The following is an 18,136-nucleotide window of genomic DNA, read 5'->3' as shown; positions in this document are numbered from 1 at the left end:
TCTTGTTGCTGCGGTAGACGATCACTTGCCGCTTGCAAAAGCGCGTAGAAGATCTTGATCACGATCGGTTCCGGCGCCACGAACGGGCAGCACCTCCGTACTTGGTCACACGTTCGGTTGTTGATGAAGACGACGTCCACCTCCCCGTTCCAGCGGGCAGCGGAAGTAGTAGCTCCTCTTGAATCCGACAGCACGACGGCGTGGTGTCGGTGGCGGTGTAGAAGTCCGGCGGAGCTTCGCTAAGCTATGCGGGCAATATGGAGTGGAGGAGCAAAGCTAGGGTTTGGGAGGGGGTGGCCGGCCACTCAAGGGGGGCGGCCAGCTTATGGTCTTCGGGTGGCCGGCCCCCTCCCTTGGCCCCTCATTATATAGGTGGATCCCAAGTGTTGGTGTCCAAGTCTTCGAATAAGACCCGAAACTAAAACCTTCCATAGGAGGGGGAAACCTAGCCCAACTAGGACTCCCACCCAAAGGTGGGATTCCCACCTCCCATGTGGGGGGTGGCCGGCCCCCTATGGTGGAGTCCACTTGGGACTCCACCCCATCTAGGGCTGGCCGGCCATGGAGGTGGAGTCCACAAGGGACTCCACCTTCCTTGGTGGTTTCTTCCGGACTTTTCTAGAACCTTCTAGAACCTTCCATAGAACCTTCCGCGACATTTTATTTCACATAAAATGACATCCTATATATGAATCTTATTCTCCGGACCATTCCGGAACTCCTCGTGATGTCCGGGATCTCATCCGGCACTCCGAACAAAGCTTCGACCACCACTCCAGAATTCACGTGCTACCATTTCAACATCAACCTGTAAGTGTCGCACCCTACGCTGCGAGCCCAATGCGGACATGGTTGAGTACTCACTCCGACCAATAACCAATAGCGGGATCTGGAGATCCATAATGGCTCCCACATATTCAACGATGACTTTAGTGATCGAATGAACCATTCACATATATTACCAATTCCCTTTGTCTCGCGATATTTTACTTGTCCGAGGTTTGATCTTCGGTATCACTCTATACCTTGTTCAACCTCGTCTCCTGACAAGTACTCTTTACTCGTACCGTGGTATGTGGTCTCTTATGAACTCATTCATATGCTTGCAAGACATTAGACGACATTCCACCGAGAGGGCCAGAGTCTAACTATCCGTCATCGGGATGGACAAATCCCACTGTTGATCCATATGCCTCAACTCATACTTTCCGGATACTTAATCCCACCTTTATAGCCACCCATTTACGCAGTGGTGTTTGGTGTAATCAAAGTACCTTTCCGGTATAAGTGATTTACATGATCTCATGGTCATAAGGACTAGGTAACTATGTATCGAAAGCTTATAGCAAATAACTTAATGACGAGATCTTATGCTACGCTTAATTGGGTGTGTCCATTATATCATTCACACAATGACATAACCTTGTTATTAATAACATCCAATGTTCATGATTATGAAACTAATCATCCATTAATCAACAAGCTAGTTTAAGAGGCATACTAGGGACTTCTTGTTTGTCTACATATCACACATGTACTAATGTTTCGGTTAATACAATTCTAGCATGATATATAAACATTTATCATAAACATAAAGATATAAATAATAACCACTTTATTATTGCCTCTAGGGCATATCTCCTTCAGCCTCCCACTTGCACTAGAGTCAATAATCTAGATAACATTGTAATATACCTAACACCCATGGCATTCTCGGTGTTGGTCATGCTTTGCCCTAGGGAGAGCTTTAGTCAACGGATCTGCTACATTCAGATCAAGTGTGTACATTGCAAATCTTTACTTCTCCATCTTAGAAGTACTCGAGCATCGAGTGGTAACGCAGCTTGATATGCTACAGCCTCTTGTGTGACCTTGGCTCTAGGGCATTGGAGATGGCAACCATGTTCACAAAGTAAATGATTACTGGGTCGAAAGAAAAAGAAACCACACAGAGCTCTACTATGAAACTCTTCATCCATACCGCTTCGATGAAGCCTCCGAAGCCGCTTATGTACTCGATTCTGTTGAAGACTTCGCCACCGTGCAACCGCTTCGAGCTTGCCCAGCTTATTGCAGCACCATTCAATATAAACACGTACCCAGATTGTGACTTAGAGTCATCAGGATCAGTGTTCCAACTTGCATCGGTGTAACCGTTTACAACGAGCTCTTGGTCACCTCCATAACAAAGAAACATATCCTTAGTTCTTTTCAAGTACTTCAGGATATTCTTGACCGCTGTCCAGTTGTTCCATTCCTGGATCACTTTGATATCTGCTAGTCAAACTAACAAAGATGTGCTATATCCGGTCTAGTACATAGCATGGCATACATGATAGATCCTACCGCCGAGGCATAGGGGATGTTACACATCCTTTCTCTTTCTTCGCCGTAGCCGGTCCTTGAGTTTTACTCAATACCTTGCCTGGTAACATAGGTAAGAACCCTTTCTTACTTTCGTCCATTCTAAACTTCTTTAGAATCTTGTCCAGATATGTACTCTGTGATAGCCCTATTAGGCGTCTTGATCTATCTCTATAAATCTTGATGCCTAATATATACGATGCTTCACCAAGGTCTTTCATTGAAAAACTATTATTCAAATAACCCTTAACACTGCTTAATAGTTCTATATCATTCCCGATCAATAATATGTCATCTACATATAATATCAGGAATGCTACAGAGCTCCCACTCACTTTCTTGTAAATACAGGCCTCTCCATGACACCGTATAAACCCGAAGTCTTTGATCACCTTATCAAAGCGTCGGTTCCAACTTCTTGATGCTTGCTTCAGTCCATAGATTGAACGCTGAAGTTTGCATACTTTGTCAGCATTTTTAGGATCGACAAAACCTTTGGGTTGTACCATATACAACTCTTCCTCAATGTCTCCATTAAGGAATGCCGTTTTGACATCCATCTGCCAAATCTCATAATCGAAAAATGCAGCTATTGCTAACAAAATCCTCACAGATTTTAGCTTCGCTACAGGTGAGAATGTCTCATCGTAGTCAACTCCTTGAATTTGTCGGAAACCCTTTGCGACAAGTCGAGCTTTATAGACGATAATATTACCATCAAGATCTGTTTTTCTCTTGACGATCCATTGATTTTCGACAGCCATACGGCTATCAGGTAAGTCTCCCAAAGTCCATACGGTGTTATGATACATCGATGCCAGTTAGGATTTCATGGCTTCTCGCCATTTGTTGGAATCGGGCTCATCATCGCTTCTTCATACGTCGCAGGGTCCTCATCATTGTTACCCACAATCATGACATTTAGACAAGGATCATACCAATCAGGAGTGGCACGTTCCTTGTCGATCTGCGAGGTTCAAGAGTTTCCTCGTTCAAGTTTCATGATCATTATCATTAGCTTCCTCTGTTGCAGGTGTAGGCGGTACAGTACAACTTCCGGTATCAAGCGCTACTCTGATCAACGAGTATAGATTCATCAATCTCATCGAGTTCTACTTTTCTTCCAGTCACTTCTTTAGTGAGAAATTCTTTCTCAAGAAAGGTTCCGTTCTTAGCAACAAAGATTTTGCCTTCGGATCTGTGATAGAAAGTGTACCCTATAGTTTCCTTAGGGTATCCTATGAAGACGCATTTCTCCGCTTTGGGTTCTAGCTTGTCCGGTTGTAACTTCTTTACATAGGCTTCACAACCCCAAACTTTCAGGAACGATGACTTAGGTTTCTTATTAAACCATAATTCATACGGTGTCGTTTCTACGGATTTTGATGGTGCTCTATTTAAAGTGAATGCGGCTGTCTCTAATGCATAACTCCAAAATGATAACGGCAAATCAGTAAGAGACATCATACTACGAACCATATCTAAGAGTGTTCGACATTTACGATGCCTCGGACACACCGTTTCGTTGAGGTGTTCCCGGCGGTGTCAATTGTGAAAGTATTCCGCATTTCTTTAAATGCATGCCAAACTCATAACTCAGATATTCACCTCCACGATCAGATCGTAGAAATTTGATCTTCTTGTTACGTTGATTTTCTACTTCACTTTGAAATTCCTTAAACTTCTCGAAAGTTTCGGATTTATGTTTCATGAAATAGATATACCCATATCTACTCAGATCATCTGTGAAGGTTAGAACATAACGATAACCACCGCGCGATGCTACGCTCATTGGTCCACATACATCTGTATGTATGATTTCCAATAAGTCAGTAGCTCGCTCCATCATACCAGAAAATGGAGTCTTTGTCATTTTACCCATTAGACATGCTTCGCATCTATCAAGTGACTCAAAGTCAAGTGATTCAAGTAATCCATCAATATGGAGTTTCTTCATGCGTTTCACTCCAATATGACCAAGACGACAAAGTGCCACATATAAGTAGAATTATCATTAAGTTTAATTCGCTTAGCATCAATGTTATGTATATGCGTATCACTACTATCGAGATCTAATAGAAATAAGCCATTCTTTTGTGGTGCTCGACCATAAAAGATATTATTCATAAAAATAGAACAACCATTATTCTCAGACTTGAATGAATAACCGTCTTGCATTAAACAAGATCCAGATATAATGTTCATGCTCAACGCAGGTACATAATAGCAATTATTTAGGCTTAAAACTAATCCCGAAGGTAGATGTAGAGGAAGTGTGCCGACTGCGATCACATTGACCTTGGATCCGTTTCCAACGCGCATCGTCACTTCATCTTTCAGCAGTTGTCGTTTATTCTTTAGTTCCTGTTTCGAGTTACAAATATGAGCAACCGAACCGCATCAAATACCTGTGTACTAGAACGAGAACCAGTGAAATGAACATCTATAACATGTATATCAAATATACCTTCTTTCTTCTTCTTGATAAGGCCGCTCTTCAGATCAGCCGGATACTTGGAGCAATTACGCTTCCAGTGTCCCTTCTCCTTGCGAATAGCACTCAAGCATCGGGCTTAGGGCCGTTCTTAGGTTTCATAGGAGGCGTGGCAGCTTTCTTGCCACCCTTCTTGAATTTTCCCTTAGACTTGCCCTGTTTCTTGAAACTGGTGGTCTTGTTGACCATCAACACTTGGTGCTCTTTCTTGATCTCAATCTCAGCAGCTTTTAGCATGCCAAAAAGTTCAGGTAACTCCTTGTTCATGTTCTGCATATTGTAGTTCATCACAAAGTTCTTGTAACTTGGTGGCAGTGATTGAAGGACACGATTAATCCTCACCGTTAGGAATCACTATTCCCAAGTCACCGAGTTTCTTCGCATGCCCGGTCATGGCGAGCATGTGCTCACTAACGGAGCTGCCTTCTTCCATCATACACCAAGAAATGTTTCGATGCTTCATAGCATTCCATGCGCGCATGAGTCTCGAATATAGCTTTCAGCTCATTCATCAACTCATGAGGATCATGGTGCTCAAAACGTTTATTAAGATCGGATTCCAGACAGCACAGGATTGCACACAGAACTTTAGAGTAACCAGTTTTCCGAGTCGCGTAAACAGCTTTTACTTCATCGGATTCATCTTCTGCAGGAGGGTCACCTAGCGGTGCATCAAGCACAAAATGCAGATTTCCGCCAGAGAGGAAGATCCTCACATGACGGAACCAGTCGGTGAAGTTGCTACCGTTGCTCTTAAGTTTCTCTTTCTCTAGGAACTGATTAAAATTGATTGGGGACGCCATCTCTACAACATATATTTGCAATAGTTTAGACTAAGTTTATGACAAATTGAGTTCAAATTTTAATTCAACATAATTAAAAACCTAAGTGAACTCCCACTCAAAACAATATCCCTCGCATTGTCTTAGTGATCACACGAACCAAATCCACCGCACCTAAACCCGATCATCACGAGAAAAGGTGTGATTTCAATGGCGAACACTCAAAGTGTTCATCATATCAACCATATGATTCATGCTCTACCTTTCGGTATCACGTGTTCCGAGACCATGTCTGTACATGCTAGGCTCGTCAAGGCCACCTTAGTATCCGCATGTGCAAAACTGTCTTGCACCCGTCATATGTACTTATTGAATCTATCACACCCGATCATCACGAGGTGCTTCGAAACGACAAGACTTGGCAACGGTGCTACTAAGGATGAACACTTTATTATCTTGAGATTTTAGTGAGGGATCATCTTATAATGCTACCGTCGCGATCTAAGCAAAATAAGATGCATAAAAAGGATTAACATCACATGCAGTTCATATGTGATATGATATGGCCCTTTTGTTCTTGCGCCTTTGATCTTCATCTCCAAAGCACGGATATGATCTCCATCATCTTCGGGCATGATCTCCATCATCGTCGGCGTAGCGTCAAGGTCAATGGCGCCGTCTTCATGATTGTCCTCCATGTAGCAACTATTACAACTACTTTGAAATACTACTCAACATGAAATTTAAAGACAACCATAAGGCTCCTGCCGGTTGCCACAATACAATAATGATCATCTCATACATATTCATCATCACATTATGGCCATATCACATCACCAAACCCTGCAAAAACAAGTTAGACGTCTCTAATTTGGTTTGCATATTTTACGTGGTTTAGGGTTTTCGAGAGAGATCTAATCTACCTACGAACATGAACCACAACGTTGATACTAATGTTTTCAATAGAAGAGTAAATTGAATCTTTACTATAGTAGGAGAGACAGACACCCGCAAAGCCTCTTATGCAATACAAGTTGCATGTCGAACGAGGAACAAGTCTCATGAACGCGGTCATGTAAAGTTAGTCCGAGCCGCTTCATCCCACTATGCCATAAAGATGCAAAGTACTCAAACTAAAGATAACAAGAGCATCAATGCCCACAAACCATTGTGTTCTACTCGTGCAACCATCTATGCATAGACACGGCTCTGATACCACTGTAGGATAACGTTGCATAGAAAACAAAAATTTTCCTACCGCGAACACGCAATCCAAGCCAAGATGCAATCTAGAAGACGGTAGCAACGAGGGGGTATCGAGTCTCACCCTTGAAGAGATTCCAAAGCCTACAAGAGGAGGCTCTTGTTGCTGCGGTAGACGATCACTTGCCGCTTGCAAAAGCGCGTAGAAGATCTTGATCACGATCGGTTCCGGCGCCACGAACGGGCAGCACCTCCGTACTTGGTCACACGTTCGGTTGTTGATGAAGACGACGTCCACCTCCCCGTTCCAGCGGGCAGCGGAAGTAGTAGCTCCTCTTGAATCCGACAGCACGACGGCGTGGTGTCGGTGGCGGTGTAGAAGTCCGGTGGAACTTCGCTAAGCTATGCGGGCAATATGGAGTGGAGGAGCAAAGCTAGGGTTTGGGAGGGGGTGGCCGGCCACTCAAGGGGGGCGGCCAGCTTATGGTCTTCGGGTGGCCGGCCCCCTCCCTTGGCCCCTCATTATATAGGTGGATCCCAAGTGTTGGTGTCCAAGTCTTCGAATAAGACCCGAAACCAAAACCTTCCATAGGAGGGGGAAACCTAGCCCAACTAGGACTCCCACCCAAAGGTGGGATTCCCACCTCCCATGTGGGGGGTGGCCGGCCCCCTATGGTGGAGTCCACTTGGGACTCCACCCCATCTAGGGCTGGCCGGCCATGGAGGTGGAGTCCCTTCTGGACTCCACCTTCCTTGGTGGTTTCTTCCGGACTTTTCTAGAACCTTCTAGAACCTTCCATAGAACCTTCCGCGACATTTTATTTCACATAAAATGACATCCTATATATGAATCTTATTCTCCGGACCATTCCGGAAATCCTCGTGATGTCCTGGATCTCATCATGGACTCCGAACAAATATTCGAACTCCATTCCATAATTCAAGTGCTACCATTTCAACATCCAACTTTAAGTGTGTCACCCTACGGTTCGAGAACTATGCGGACATGGTTGAGTACTCACTCCGACCAATAACCAATAGCGGGATCTGGAGATCCATAATGGCTCCCACATATTCAACGATGACTTTAGTGATCGAATGAACCATTCACATATATTACCAATTCCCTTTGTCTCGCGATATTTTACTTGTCCGAGGTTTGATCTTCGGTATCACTCTATACCTTGTTCAACCTCGTCTCCTGACAAGTACTCTTTACTCGTACCGTGGTATGTGGTCTCTTATGAACTCATTCATATGCTTGCAAGACATTAGACGACATTCCATCGAGAGGGCCCAGAGTATATCTATCCGTCATCGGGATGGACAAATCCCACTGTTGATCCATATGCCTCAACTCATACTTTCCGGATACTTAATCCCACCTTTATAGCCACCCATTTACGCAGTGGTGTTTGGTGTAATCAAAGTACCTTTCCGGTATAAGTGATTTACATGATCTCATGGTCATAAGGACTAGGTAACTATGTATCGAAAGCTTATAGCAAATAACTTAATGACGAGATCTTATGCTACGCTTAATTGGGTGTGTCCATTATATCATTCACACAATGACATAACCTTGTTATTAATAACATCCAATGTTCATGATTATGAAACTAATCATCCATTAATCAACAAGCTAGTTTAAGAGGCATACTAGGGACTTCTTGTTTGTCTACATATCACACATGTACTAATGTTTCGGTTAATACAATTCTAGCATGATATATAAACATTTATCATAAACATAAAGATATAAATAATAACCACTTTATTATTGCCTCTAGGGCATATCTCCTTCACCCTTGACCCTACCCTACCTAACCCATGCCAGGAGAGACCATGGACACGACCAGAACATGGCTGGCCGTGGCCATGCCGGCCATGTTCCACCTCGACACCTTCCCCTCTCTTTCTCTCCATAGCAGCCCTCGCCACCGTGCCAAACGCGTCGACGATGATCTCCTGGATCCGCCCGTACGCGCCCTTGACCGCGAGGACGAAGCCACGACTCGCCATGGTCGCGCCCAGTACGCCCAGGTACGCCGCGAGCGGCATGGGCGACGTCACCGTGCACGGACGCGCGCGACACGGCCACGCGTCGCTCGCAGCACTCCGCCGTACCCCGACCAAACCCGCGCGCCCAGGTACCTTCCTCGCCACGCGGAGCTCGCCGGACAGGCTAGCATCACGCCTTGGCGACCACAGTCGCCGGAGAGGACAAGCGCGCCCGCCGCGGCCGCGACAGTACATGCACGGCCCCGACCACCCTACGCGTCCCCTTGCCGCGCTGTTCACGCTCGTAGCTTCGCCGTGATATCGTGAACACGACCCCGTCGTCGCCTAGCCCTCTAGCCCACCGGAGCGGCCGCGCTCTTGTCGCCCTTGCCGCAGCACCCACGGCCACCCTCGCGCCTATAAAAGGAGGCATCGCCTCGACGATCCCTTCACACCACCACACTCCCCTCCCCTTCCTCGACTTCCTAGCCACCTCGCCATGCTCGATTAGCCACCAGACGCTCCCAATCGCTAGATCGCCGCCGCCCACAGTAGCCGACGATCGCCGGAGAAGGAAGCCGCCCCTGGAGCTGCCGCCGGTACCAGGAGCTTCGCCGTCGTCCACAACGTCCCCAGGCACATTGCCCAACCCTAGCTGGAGCCACGGTGAGCCTCTGACCCCCTACCTGAGCCGCCGGTGAGCCCCTCTCTCGCCGTCGACGACGATGAATGTGCGCCGTTAGATCATGTTCTAATCCAAAGCGTCTCGTTGATCCATACCGCTTCGGGCGTTATGAGTCACTGATGGGTGGAGCCCCTTGTCAGGCAGCCCACGCGTGCGTGGATGCGTGGTGGGCTGGCCTTGGGCCATTTTAAACGTTTAGGCCCAGTTAGTTTTCCCGCCGGCCTTTTTAATTCAAAACTCGTTTAATAAATTTCATTCGAATTCAATACTGAACCCAACTTTGAAAATTCATAGAATCAATTTGGCTTGGCCAAATTTGACAAACTTTATATTGTTGGAAAGCTAGTAAAAAGATCTACAAGATGCCACTGGTCTCACCTCAAGATCTGTTGTGGAAATAAAATGATAAAAAGAAGAAGTCATGGACTTTTTCATATTCAAACAATTATTAAAAATCAACCAAAATAGATATTTAATAACTTCCAACTCCTATATCTCACATTTGACTTAAACCAATTGTTTTTGCAAGAAAATGGTGTGGTCACTTTGCATGATCATGCCCTAGTTTAATTAATGGACAATATGGCTAGTTTAGTTAAGTAATATTGTCCAAAACTATTATGTAAATCATATGAAGTATTTCACTTCATTTAAATATTGTCCCCAAATGAAATTCATGTGATGTTTGCACCCCTGGTCCAAACACTCCTATATGAATATTTGGAGATTTAAATCATTTGTGGAATTATAAAATAGTATGAGGTGATCTACCTCATTTAAATCATTTTCTCAAATGATGATAATGAATGTTTGACTTAGGTAAATATGAATTCATGTATGATTATTTGAGAAGTTAAATCTTAAGAAGATTTCAATGAGAGGAAATTATTTCTCTCAAGAACTAAATAGAAATTATTAATTACATATGTCATGAGAGGAAATTACTTTTCTTTAATAAAGAAAACCAATGCACCTAATTATTTTATGTGTGTGCTTAGCATAGTTTGTGTGAAGTAATTATGAGCTTAGTATGGCTCTTGAGCTTGTTAGTGATTATACCTCGTATTAAAATTTAGACGCTAGCACCGGAGATTACCAAGAGGAAGGAGAATTCTACCCAGAAGAGGAAGAAGAAAACCTAGAGAGCTACCAAGGCAAGCTAATACTCTTGCAAAGTGCAAAGCCTTCCTTGGGCAAGGCACCATGATTCTTATCTTTCTTCATACTAGCCTATCCTACATTTACACCATACAAGTCTTACTTGTTGTGTTTTCAAAGAGTTGATTTAAAATGGTCTAGGTGAATAAGGTTACTAGAGTAGCAAAGTTAGTCTTATAGATAGCAAAGAAATGTAGCACCCCTCATGATTAGTGCTAGTGCTAAAATACTAAAATTTGACTACTCTAGATGGGAACATATGACTTGTTGAATTTGAAACCTTGGAATGATGAAACATTCCATTGAATGATTTGAGGTTGAATATGAACAAGAGAAGATAGTGATTTTTGATGAAAACCTGATATTGGTTTGAATGTGATACCTTTCCAATTTTGAGTACCCCACAATACCTGATTATGGGTAGGGCTTAACTGGAAGTTTATAGATTTTAGTATGGGTTCCCTCTGAACACACGTCATAGGGGTTATGCCGAGGCTGCCTCCGTTGTGAGAAATGATGTGAATTGAGGTGAAATTGTACGACCAAGCCCTGTGCAGTTCCCAGGTTAACAGTTGGTTTTCACTGGGAGGCCAAGCTCATGGGGAGAGGTGCTCATACTAGGATGTGTAAGTGAAAGGTTATGGTTGATGATCCGCGTACTGTGTTACGATGATTCGGAGTTCTTCCGACGGATGAAATCAAATGTTGTGGCACAAGTGTGCAACCTCTGCAGAGTGTAAATCTATTCGAATAGCCGTGTCCACGGTTACGGACGGTTGGAAGGGCCATACAGTTTCCAGTGTCAGATTTTTTTTTAAACCTTAGTGAATGTGAATGGTGACTTGGTGACTTGTTGGAATTACAACCAATGTTGTGGTAATGACACTAATGTTCCCACTTGAGTTAGTTAGCACATGAACAAATACCTGTGAACTAAAATATGGCTTGTGCAACTTAAACTAGAGCTTAGCACCTTTATTCCAAGAGATGGCATTTTACATTAGTATTAGTTTGCAAGTACTTAAAGTACTTACGGCTTTGTCCCTGGCTATTCAAATGGCCAGAGTACGATGATGAACAGAACTATCACGAGGATGACCAGCAGGACGCCTACGACAACTAGGGGTTTCTGACGTCAAATGTTGGCCTGTGGACTAGAGAGTCCATTTGTTGCTACGCTTCCGCTATGTATGAACTTGTGTATGTATGTTGATTGATAGATCAACTATTTGTGTAAGATGAATCATGTGATTCAATGTTGTAAGACAATATGGCTTGTAATAAATAATGACTGTGATATTCGACTATTATGCCTCGCAACAACATTATCTTGGAATTGCGATGAATGACATAATAGGCATCCGGACTTAAAAATCCGGGTGTTGACAGCACCTAATCACCACTGTTTCTAATTTAATCAATTTAGAATATTTTGCTGTAAGTGGATGATCACATGCTCCTTGTTTGGTTTTAGATAATAGTTATTGGACACTGTATCCCTGCACCTTTTTAGGATAGTGATCGTCTTCATGTTGTAATATGAATGCATCTAGCCATTAAACATTTTGCAGGGAGACGTTCACATAATGAGAGCTGCTCAAGGATGCTTCTATCCTCAACATGATTCCTGGATACAACACAATATCAGCAGCATATGCATCTTGTAGTCTTTGTTCTTTTTTTTTTGTGAAAACTTCAGTAGTATTCCTCTATATGCAGCTATTTTTTTAGTTAATGCTTTTATATACATCTATATTTATCTATAGCTGATATCAGGTTTTTGCAATCAGAACATGTATTTGCTGCAGTCCAACATAAAAGGCGAGGGTGCGCCGCGAGCCCTCACCGCCAAGCCGTGCGAGGAGCCTAGGCTAGACCAATGCTGGAATAGGGTCACACTTTTGTTTGGCACGCAGACAGGTAATGCCGGCAGCTGCATCAAGCTACATTTGTGCGCAGCACACTCTCGCTCGCATGTAGTTGATTTTGTTTGCATTATGCTAGCTAACCTAGCCTCGTTTTCTTCTACATGACACTGTTTATTTCTCTTCCAGATGCTATTTTTTCGGTTGCTTCGATGTGTTATAATGGTTTCTCTGGTGCGACACGAATATTTCTATTGCATATGTACTCAGTGGTATTCCAGGCAGACCAGCGCCGACACAGTCTTCGCCAAGGTACTTCCATTTGTAGTTTTACGCCTTCGTTTGTCTCGTGCAAAAATCTAAGCTCATGCTCTGCTTTGCTTAGCAGGCTAGGCGAGTTATGAGAATGATGTGAGATGGAATTGAAGGTGAGCAAACAATTGAAGCTTGTTAAAAATGTATGTACAATGTGGCCCTCTAGCTATAAAGTGAGGTGGAAAGCTAAGGTGAGCAGAAAATCAAAGTGAGCAAATTTTGGACTTTGAATTTGAAGCGTAGCTGGAACGTTATAGTTGATTTGAATTAACATATTAGAAATGACTAATTTTCTAGCTACAGACTGATATGGGGTTTAGTTATGTACCACCTGCAATATTCAGAAGATAGTTTATCAGTTGTGTTATAGGCATTTCTTTCAAACTTTTACTTCCACCAAATACTTGTCTCCTTTATTCCCAGTCCCTTGAAGTTATGTCTCTGTACAGATTACTTTCCTGACCATTGAGGACTATGAGAATATGAGTACATCCAACAGAAACACATTTTCAAGTCTGCCTACTTGGTGAGTGCAACGTCAATGGTGTCGCCATTGTCTGACACCCTCAACACTGGCTGGATGCGCTCAATGCAGAATTATGTCAATAAGCAGTCTGTCGTTGATGGCCCACATGAATCGGCTCCTAATAGCACGGAAGTAATGCATCCTCCTTTTCTTTTTTTTTGGCTCATAAATTTAAGATGCTCCTTCCCATAGTTATGCTAACATACATTTCTTGGTTGTGCAGCCTGGACAACAACTGTTAAGTGGTTTGGTGCTAAGAGTGAGTACAATGTTCTTGTTATGTTCGTGTTGGGACCAAGCCTGGAACATTTTTTCTGCTCTTGCAACAGAAAACTGTCACTCAAAACTGTGGTTATGCAAATGGTATGCTCTACAATTAAGCTCAGTTATTCTTTGCCATTTTGTTTTTTGTTGTTAAATTGCAGAGAGAGCAGTCATTTAGCTTAGACAGCTTGATGTGAGGGTGTAACTGCTTTCTTCTCTCCCAAATAAGCTTCCTGGAGATTTGTTAGATTCATCCTTATTTGTACTGGTATAATAGAACACAATTCTACCAGCTTTCAAATGTCTCCGAAGATGCGGCATCATCTACTTCTTTTAATTTACTTGTTTTCCCAACTATAAATTGCAGGTGCTACTCTCGTTGAAAATTATTGGACTCGAAGAATTTGAAATGACTTTACCTGATGAACCTGACGAAAGAGAGGGATTAGTTTTCTCAAATTTGTTGCACCTGACACTACCAAAAGCGCATTTCAGAATGGTGTCTTCAGGTAATTTTGCCTGTTCCATTTGCCCTGTATATATGTTGGGTATCTGGCTGTTATGGCCTAGGAGGTAATTTCGCTCCTCTTGCAGCCTATGCTCCCTTGGGGCAAGACGCCATTCCAGCTCGTGTGTATAAAGATCCAGGAGATAAAAGTGTTCGCTGCTGACCAAGCTTGATCCTTTTGACCACATGGTAAGTTGGCTATATTTTTGTGGTTTCGCATCACATGTACTCTGGTTCAACGATTCCGATGGTGTGCTTTGTTCTTCACACAGAACTATTGCAATATGATGTTTAGATTATATTGTCGGAGAAATGTGTAGGCAATTGGAAACTTCCTCGGTTTAGCAGTTTGAGGCATATAATTTTCTTATGTTGAAGGCAAGATACATCATTATTTCTTCTTGTGGCTGAAAGGGATAGCAAGTGTCTTTGAGATCCTATCAGTATTAATTGATGTATACAGAGATTAAATTTTGACATTCATATATTTATGAGGGGCTAGAAGACTGATATATCATTATATAGTAGGAAGTAAGATAATTACTTCTCCGTTGATTCCCTTTTCGGAAATTTTATATTCATATCTTTGATATCAACACTCGGAAGGTAGGATGCTGGTTAATATTCACTTGTGTGGCATCAATTTGCTCATAATTCTTCTGTTGCATTTCTTGAGGAAGTAAGCCGTGGTGCCACTGTAGTTGGCTTCCATGGAGATGCTTGTTTTGCCCACCACAAAATAATGTGTGAGTTCGGATTGTCATGCTATGTGCATGGGCACATGGCCACACTGTAGAGAACTGTGTAGTATTTCTTTGCACTTGTTTTGATAAGCTATTGTGTATTCTTTTTGCATAAGATTTTCATAAGTGCATATATTGTATTTTTGAAGGACTTTCTCAAGAGCATTGTCTCTGACAAATTAGCAATCACTTACTATAGCTATCATCCAAGAACTGCATGCTATAACTTTTTGCTAGAACTAGAATGCGGTGTGTCATGAGTGGTTTATTTAGTTGCATAATGGAGTTCTATTATTGTTCGTTGCGTCCAGCGTGTTTACCCTTTTTTGAATCGCTTCACTTCTTTGTTCTCAGGCATACATATCTTACATGTGGTACCTGGCAATAAATTATTTTTCCTTTAATCCATTCAGTGCCTGTTTTCTCTATGGTGATTGAATGATTGTTCTTGCTTTGTATCTAATACACTCCACTGCTATATTTTTTTAAATATGTTATATCCATTCCACCACAATGCCTCTAACTCAGATTTATTGTCTCAAAGATGATAAGAGAGATGCGGTGTGAGCAGTATTGTTTTGCTTTAAGAAAACTTTTATATATTTGTGTATATGCAATTAACCCATATGAGTATGTGATCTGCTAAATAACACCGAGACAGTCCTAGGCATGAGTGAAATCAAGGTATTATTGTTATAATTCACTTTACTATACTACATGACCTACTTATTTTTGTATTGTATTGTCCTGAAGTATTTGGAGTTCCATTCATAATACCCTATTGGTGTGGGCATACAAGATTCATTTGTTAATATCACCGTGCTCATTTATATTGTCTAACCAAACTGAAAAGATTAAAGGAATCTTCGATCAAGTCTGTTTGATTGTTTACTCTATAAAATAAATTAGAGAATTGTTTTTTGTTTGATCATGTATCTTCAGTCAGCTGCATTTTTTATTTGCTAAATTTGCGTGCTTTAATATCTGCATGTACATGATCAATTTGGATTCTTGTCATTTTGGTTCTACCAACGAAAATTTTGGTTCTAAAGATGATGAGTTTCAGAATATGGCTAGTTCTGAGTATTGTGCCATTATTATTTTCTCTCTTTGTAGATGAATAATTAGCGGGATTGTATAGACCTGTTCTTAGCTCTATAAGCATTATTGTTCTTTAGTTTTAGCTGTGTTGATTATACCACTTTTGTTTTCTCCCATTGCAGCTAAATGATTAGCAAGACCGTTTGGACTGAATAATGTTCCACGCGAGAGAAATAGCATGCTGATATTATCCTGAAATAAAAGCATAGGGAGGGGACGAGTGCTATCTGTGTGTTTAATTTTCATGAATATGAAACTCAGCTCATCCTTTCTTTGATTCTGCACTTCGATACTTGGTTTGTTTGATTCTGCACTTTGATAATTGGTTTCTTGATCTGAACTCAGTTTGTTTTAAGTTATGCTCCCTCTACTCATTACTTCTGATACTTGGATACTTTGATTCTGCACTTTGATGCTTTGTTTCTTTGATTCATCCTTACATAGAATTGCCTCTATGGAGCCCACCCCGGGAGAGGTGGAGGCCTGCGGATCGAGCCGGATGGGGTGGCCGCCGTGGCGCGCGGGCGAAGAAGGAAATGTTGTGGCACGTCCCTGAAGAGGGCATCGGCGGTGGCACGCCAATCGAGTCCACCACATCCTGGCGATAGGAACCGCTTGCCGCCGTCGTCAAGGAAGCTGCACAATATGATGGTGGTGGATCCCGCAAGACCAGGGGACTTTCCATGAAAAGAAATGTGGTCAATGGCCCCAGGTTAATTTTCTCTCTTCTTTTATCAGCTCCGCGGGGTTGCTCAGGCTCGGTATACGTGCCTATTCGCCCTCCATGAGACCGTGTATCAGCAGTTGCAGTTCTCTGCTCGGCGCTAGCCTTTGTGTGGTGGTTGAATTTACCTTGGTTTGCTGCTGCAGGGTGACGTGGACATCCAGGACAAGGTAACGAGCAAATGCTTCTTCGAGGTTGAGATCGGCGGGGAGCGCGTGGGTGAGGTGGTCATCAGACTCTTCGGCGAGGTCGTCTGAAAGACGGTTGACAACTTCCGTGCCCTGTGCACTGATATAGCAGGCTAATCAATACTATGCAAATTAGCGCTCTGTTTTGGTTGGGGAAGGAGACAAAGGGTACGTATACAAGGGCCGCTTCTTCCACCGAATCATCAAGGATTTCATGATTAAGGGTGGGGATTTCCAGGAAAACAATGTAAGAACTATACACCCTATAAAGTTCGCACTTCATTCCTACTCCTCCTTACTATATAACGTATATCAATTTGAGGAAGAATAAATTGTCAGGTTCCCCGTTGTTTCAGATGGTGCTTCATGCAACATTTATCCATTGCTGCACTTATAGGGTGTAGTGATGTCTCTGATTCAGATGTTACATTCTTCAGGTCTGAAGAGCATTAGTGTCCTCTGTTCAGCTTTTTCTCTTCGTCTATTCGGCAGCCGCTGTTGGTGGACGACGGCAGCCTCAGGTGGTGCATGGTGGTGCCTGCCACATTGCCTTGGGTCCTTATAAAAAAAACACATAATATTGCTTTGGGTCCTGTTATAGCAACATTTTTGTTATGGCCAAAACATACCATTTCTTTGTTACAAGTAAGCTTCATTTCCATCATAAAAAAACTATTTGTTTGGTATGAAAATGAAACCATGAGCAGTATATCTCTTGATGGGTGAAATTCTGCAAATGTAGCAATTTCCTTGGTCGTGTAAAATTTGTTCTTGGTGCTTGTGTAATGATGTTTATTCAACTATGGGAAAGATAAGTACCCCTCCGTTCTCTTTTAATTGACTCAAATTTAGTACAAAGTTGTACTAAATCTGAGTCAATTAAAAAAGAACGGAGGGAGTACAACATTGCATTTTTTTAAGAAATGATCATGTAAATATCAATAGCGGTGAATTAATGACAATCTGTTTTTGTACTTTGTGTTATCTTGATAATATATCTCAACTCCTATGTCCAAACAATTCATTTTATAGGATTGATGTTGCTTGACAGGATTTGTTCCTTTTGTTCCTGAGGAAGTCTGGGTTAGTAAATGTATATCATCTGAGTCACACTGGTCTGTGCGCCATCAGCAACTTTAGAGTGGCACTCTTTTCGGATTAGGGGTTTATTCCAGGCTCATTACACTCAGAGGATATATCAACTACTCTTCTTAA

General features: G+C 42.6%; 1 protein-coding gene and 2 long non-coding RNA genes across 8 annotated transcripts in view; all 3 read left to right on the top strand.

The window, feature by feature from the left end:
- LOC127296001 (uncharacterized) overlaps window positions 1–14,319 on the top strand; it is a 50,367-nt gene extending 36,048 nt beyond the window's left edge. For 2 of the 6 annotated variants that reach the window (XR_011743770.1, XR_011743773.1), the window contains exons 6-12: window positions 12,496–12,607; window positions 12,742–12,864; window positions 12,941–13,058; window positions 13,317–13,525; window positions 13,617–13,756; window positions 14,025–14,166; window positions 14,252–14,319. Coding sequence is in view for 1 of the 6 variants with exons in the window: in XM_051326020.2 (XP_051181980.1) it covers window positions 12,259–12,274 (16 nt within the window). In the remaining 5 variants the exon portion in view is untranslated. Of the gene's footprint in view, window positions 1–12,258; window positions 12,380–12,477; window positions 12,608–12,741; window positions 12,865–12,940; window positions 13,059–13,316; window positions 13,526–13,616; window positions 13,757–14,024; window positions 14,167–14,251 lie in introns of those variants that run through there. The other 4 variants (XR_011743771.1, XR_011743772.1, XM_051326020.2 and 1 more) reach the window with 2 other exon arrangements.
- Window positions 14,320–15,273: 954 nt separating this feature from the next.
- LOC139830679 (uncharacterized) lies at window positions 15,274–16,605 on the top strand. The gene is made up of 3 exons (XR_011743769.1): window positions 15,274–15,592; window positions 16,132–16,305; window positions 16,454–16,605. It is a non-coding gene; the product is annotated as an uncharacterized lncRNA (long non-coding RNA).
- Window positions 16,606–16,931: 326 nt separating this feature from the next.
- Window positions 16,932–18,136, top strand: LOC127349016 (uncharacterized). Its single transcript, XR_007880076.2, has 3 exons — window positions 16,932–17,168; window positions 17,359–17,566; window positions 17,996–18,136. It is a non-coding gene; the product is annotated as an uncharacterized lncRNA (long non-coding RNA).

This window comes from Lolium perenne, chromosome 4 (assembly GCF_019359855.2).
Source record: "Lolium perenne isolate Kyuss_39 chromosome 4, Kyuss_2.0, whole genome shotgun sequence".
In the NCBI taxonomy this organism is placed as follows: Eukaryota; Viridiplantae; Streptophyta; class Magnoliopsida; order Poales; family Poaceae; genus Lolium; species Lolium perenne.
This window is presented reverse-complemented; position numbering and strand designations above follow the sequence as displayed.